General features: G+C 37.2%; 1 protein-coding gene across 1 annotated transcript; it reads left to right on the top strand.

Moving 5' to 3' along the window:
* Positions 1 to 55: 55 nt before the first annotated feature.
* On the top strand, positions 56 to 4,226 carry LOC112904048. The gene is made up of 5 exons (XM_025973208.1): positions 56 to 365; positions 429 to 702; positions 757 to 1,265; positions 1,362 to 1,716; positions 1,776 to 4,226. Exons 1-5 carry the CDS (start codon positions 140 to 142, stop codon positions 3,634 to 3,636), a joined length of 3,225 nt encoding a protein of 1,074 aa, XP_025828993.1. The 5' UTR covers positions 56 to 139; the 3' UTR covers positions 3,637 to 4,226.

Here is a 4,226-nt window from a genome sequence, read left to right as displayed (position 1 = left end):
GGTTACCCATTTTCGGAAGTCCCGTTTTTTTTTGTGGTAACCTGTAAAAAAAAATTTTCTAAATAGATTACGAATTGTCATTGTCTATGTATCTGTCTAGCAGAGTTGTCAGACTGTACAATACTTTGTAAAATAAGAAATGTCTTTCACGGATCTTCCCAATATCGATGAAATCATTGATATTAATTCCATTTGCCCGGTATGTACGGGAAAAAAATGTAAATGTAGAATGGCCATTTCGGTTAAAGAGAGGGCCCGGCAAGTTGAACATATGCTAGACAACAGGTTAAAGAACTGGAACGTCTGGTTGGAAAGAAGAAAAAAGATACACGAAAAGCTTTGCAAAAATTTAAATAGACAACCGGGTAAAGTTGTTTTCTTTTTTACACATCTTAATTTTTGTGTCCCATTTTGAATGAATGATCCAGGCGACCTTCTTATGAATAGTTTTGAAGAACTGCGTCAAACGAACGAAATTCGGTTAAGAGAATATTACGAAAAAAGATACACGGAACCTGATCCACAAAGGGGTTGTCCCGGATTCTGGAAAATGCCCCATTATCTAAAACCGCTTCCAGGTCAACGGGGTCCTACTCACTTTGCTGTGATGACACCGTTAGAAAAATGCGAGCTACCTTCCGTCGATTATGTCCGAATACCTACAGAAGTACAGAAAAAGAAAGATGTTTTACCTAGATCGAGGTACAATTCCGTCATTTTTCGAAAGTTCGGATTCTATTTCTAAATTTTATTCAGATTTACCATAGCAAGGGATTTGTTGGACAGACAGAGACCCGAATTAGACAATTTAATAGTTTCTTCGGTGCCCATTTGGCATGATATTTTCAAACAGGAAACAGTCAAGGAAGTAACTGTAACTGAAACAATAACGGAATCGGTACAATCTCCGGTTCAACCCGAATCTCCGGAAGTTGAACCGCAACCAACACGTGAACGATTTCATATAAAAATTAACGGTTTGGATATATCTCCCAGCTCAAACGTTATGGGTACCAGAAAGGTTTATTTATTGTTTGATTATGACCTTTCCAAGAAAGAAATGATGACTCAGTATCTTCATATGGAGAATTTGGGATGCGTAGTTGTAAGATATTATTGGATACCGAATCCTAAATATGAAATGTTTGCTGACATAGTTCCCGATAAACCTGTAAAGTCGTTGTTCTTTTTTAACAAGAACGAACAGATTTTAATGCCCGAAGCTACTTATGATTTTCCTGTGTCGTTTAAGACGCACGATGAAGGTAAAAGATGAAAATTAATTGTTTTATACGTATTTATTTGTTGGCTTAGTTACGTATTATTTTAAAATTTAGAAATGATCCTTTTGAATCTACTAGGAATATACCTCGAACAATGGCAGTTACGTTTTAAACCTGCCACCGTTTCCGATAGTTTGAAGTTGGTAATTGTGATGCACGCATCAGCGTTTCGTGGGGACGAAAAAGACAAAAAAGAAAAGATTGAAAAGCATATTGCGAACAATGTTAGAAGTCGTTTAATTGAAGAGTGTTTGGAATATGTATTTCCGAAACGTAGGAGAAAAACGAGTCGTGCTCAGGTTTACACGTACAACAAGAAGGAAATATTTGAAGCCATTAATACAGAATTTTCGCCTTGTGATAAGCGCGTAAGGTATTTATACAACAAGGAAGTTGTAGAACAGTTGGAGGACCTTTACTACATCTTGAGAAGGTATGTGTCCAAAGGCTTACCGTTTTTACTAACTTTTTTAGTTGGTATTGTGTCTGTAGATCGTCAGATCCACTGTATTGGAATTTATCGTTAACGAAATTGATGAAACTGGCAAAATATCATGATATAAAATGCGAGGCTCTCGAACGAAAGAAAATATTTACAGCCTATGACGAATATGTGGAAATGGGGATGAAAGTAGAGGAGGAAAAGGCGGGAAAGTTTCAAGATCAACTGGAAGCGAATAGGAAGAAGATTTTGCAAAAATATACGACGAGTGAAGAACTTGAAATGCTATTTCCTCCTCAGTCTGAAGAACAAATCAAAATAGCAGAAGAACATCCTCATGTTGTATTGATAGGCACTGAACCTGAAAATGACGAAGAAGAAACAGCAAAAGATATTCCGTCACTTATCAAAATACTAGAACAAAGTACCGAGATGAATAAATACACCAAGTATTTTAATTGGTTAGTGGAAAAATTAGAAAGACAAGTAACTATAACCAATGAGGATCTGGTGACATTTCGACGAGTTTATGCAATACTTTGTACATATTTCGATATAATCGAACAAAAAGTTGAACAGCTCAAATCGATAGTTCACGTAGATCCTAAAAGACATTTCGTCACGCATTCGTCTAGAGAAGAGAATAATCTTCAACGAGCAGCCGGATTATCCTTGGTCCAATCGTTTTTTAAAATGCCAGAATGGCATGTGGAAAATACGATCCATGTACCTAGAGAACCACCTCCGCCTTCGTACAAAACTGACAAACCTCCACCTGAAAACCTAAAAGACATCCCTTTAGAGGAGTGCAAAAAGCGGTACAAAACTTATTACAATCTTCCCATGACTCCACCTCCAGGTGGCAAAGGAAAAGGAGGAAAGGGCGATAAGAAGAAAGGAAAGGATAAAAGCGATAAAGGGAGTGCCAAGACTGACAAGGGGTCCAAAAAGGGAGGCGCTGCCAAAGAACCAAAAGAAGTCGATGATGGTTATAAGGTGAATGAAAATTTTGATCCCTTCGCGGAAGAATTACCAACGGAAATTCCTTTAGAGAAAAATGTTCAATCGACTGAATCGACGGATAACAGCAGCACGGGGAAGGCATTGTCGAGTAGGTCTTCAATTTTACGTAAAAACATCATCACAGCTTATGACCATAATGTATACGTGATTTTTTACGTTTATATTTGTCGAGCAATTGATGAGATCGTCGATGTGCTTTCAATTTTTGAAAGAAACGTATTTCCATTGCCCACTGTTAATGAAATTTATCAGTCGAGACATTTCGTCCACAAGAAACTGATCAATGTTAAAAGACTTGTAACTGGCAGTAAACCTTTGAAGGTGAAGGTCCAGGTGCCCCAGAAAAAACACTGGTTTACAAAGGAAATGGAAGAAAGCATCGCCAGAGTGCAATCTAAGAGCTCCTTATGGAGTCTGCTTTATCCCCAAGAACAATTACAGCAACGTGAGCCTCGGGAAGCCAAGAAGCCTATAAGTTACCCCGAAACTATTAAAGCGGTTGGTCAGTGGCAGACTCCTGTAGAGGCAAAATCAACCTCTACAGTTGAAGGAGGCGTTTTGGATGTTAACTTTGAATATTTCAAAGACAAAAGCGTCCAGAAGTTCTACAGACGCGCCGACGAAAAGGATGACTTAGAGGAATATATTGAAAAAGTTCAGTACGTGTCATCCGCCCAAAATTTGCATTACGAATGTGTAACAGAGGAAAGTGATACTATCGGCACTGCTACTGAGACCTTTCTAACAAGTACAACCAGCACTACCGAGAAGACTGGCACCGCCGATACAAAAGACAAAAAAAGCAGTGGAACAGGATCCTTGAAGCCCGATTTGTGTGGAGAAGATGGAAATGAATGTACGAATCCTGATTGTAAATGCAAATTATAAAAATCCTTACTATCGTTTAGAATTTTACGACTACGATATTAATTTTGTATGAGTATTCTATTTTTTTTAATTAATTATTATTTACGTACGTGCCTGTTTGTAACGTTTATTTGACGTCACTGTAATTCTGAAGCATATTATTAATAATCCAGAAACGCCCTCGTTTGATGCATTAATTTTAGACTGGATAACCTTAAGGGCAGAAAAAAATAAAAGTATACCTTTTCTAGTACTTAATATAAGTTATCTAGTGATGCAAGAACCTTTTTCAAAAAGTTGATCTTGGTTCTTCGGGCGTTTAGTTAAAACGAAAATTAAATCGATAGGGTTCGTCGCTTGATCTACCGTTGGAGTCTCTGTTGTTTTCTTCGAATAACTCGAAAACTAAAGCGATTAGAAAAAATAATTTTCAACAAAAATTGTCCTACTACTTAATAGCTATCTAGCCAAATAACTGCCGTTTTAATAAGTCTTAAATTTTACCAATTTTAACCCATTTAACTATCAGTATACTGACGCTTAGTACCTACTGATGCAATTTTCTTAATCGATTATCATATGTTCAAATGTTCAATCGACTGAATCGACGG

This window comes from Agrilus planipennis, unplaced genomic scaffold (assembly GCF_000699045.2).
Source record: "Agrilus planipennis isolate EAB-ADULT unplaced genomic scaffold, Apla_2.0 scaffold163, whole genome shotgun sequence".
Classification (NCBI taxonomy): domain Eukaryota; kingdom Metazoa; phylum Arthropoda; class Insecta; order Coleoptera; family Buprestidae; genus Agrilus; species Agrilus planipennis.
The sequence above is the reverse complement of the archived record's forward strand: the minus strand, read 5'-3'. Positions and strand labels throughout refer to the sequence as shown.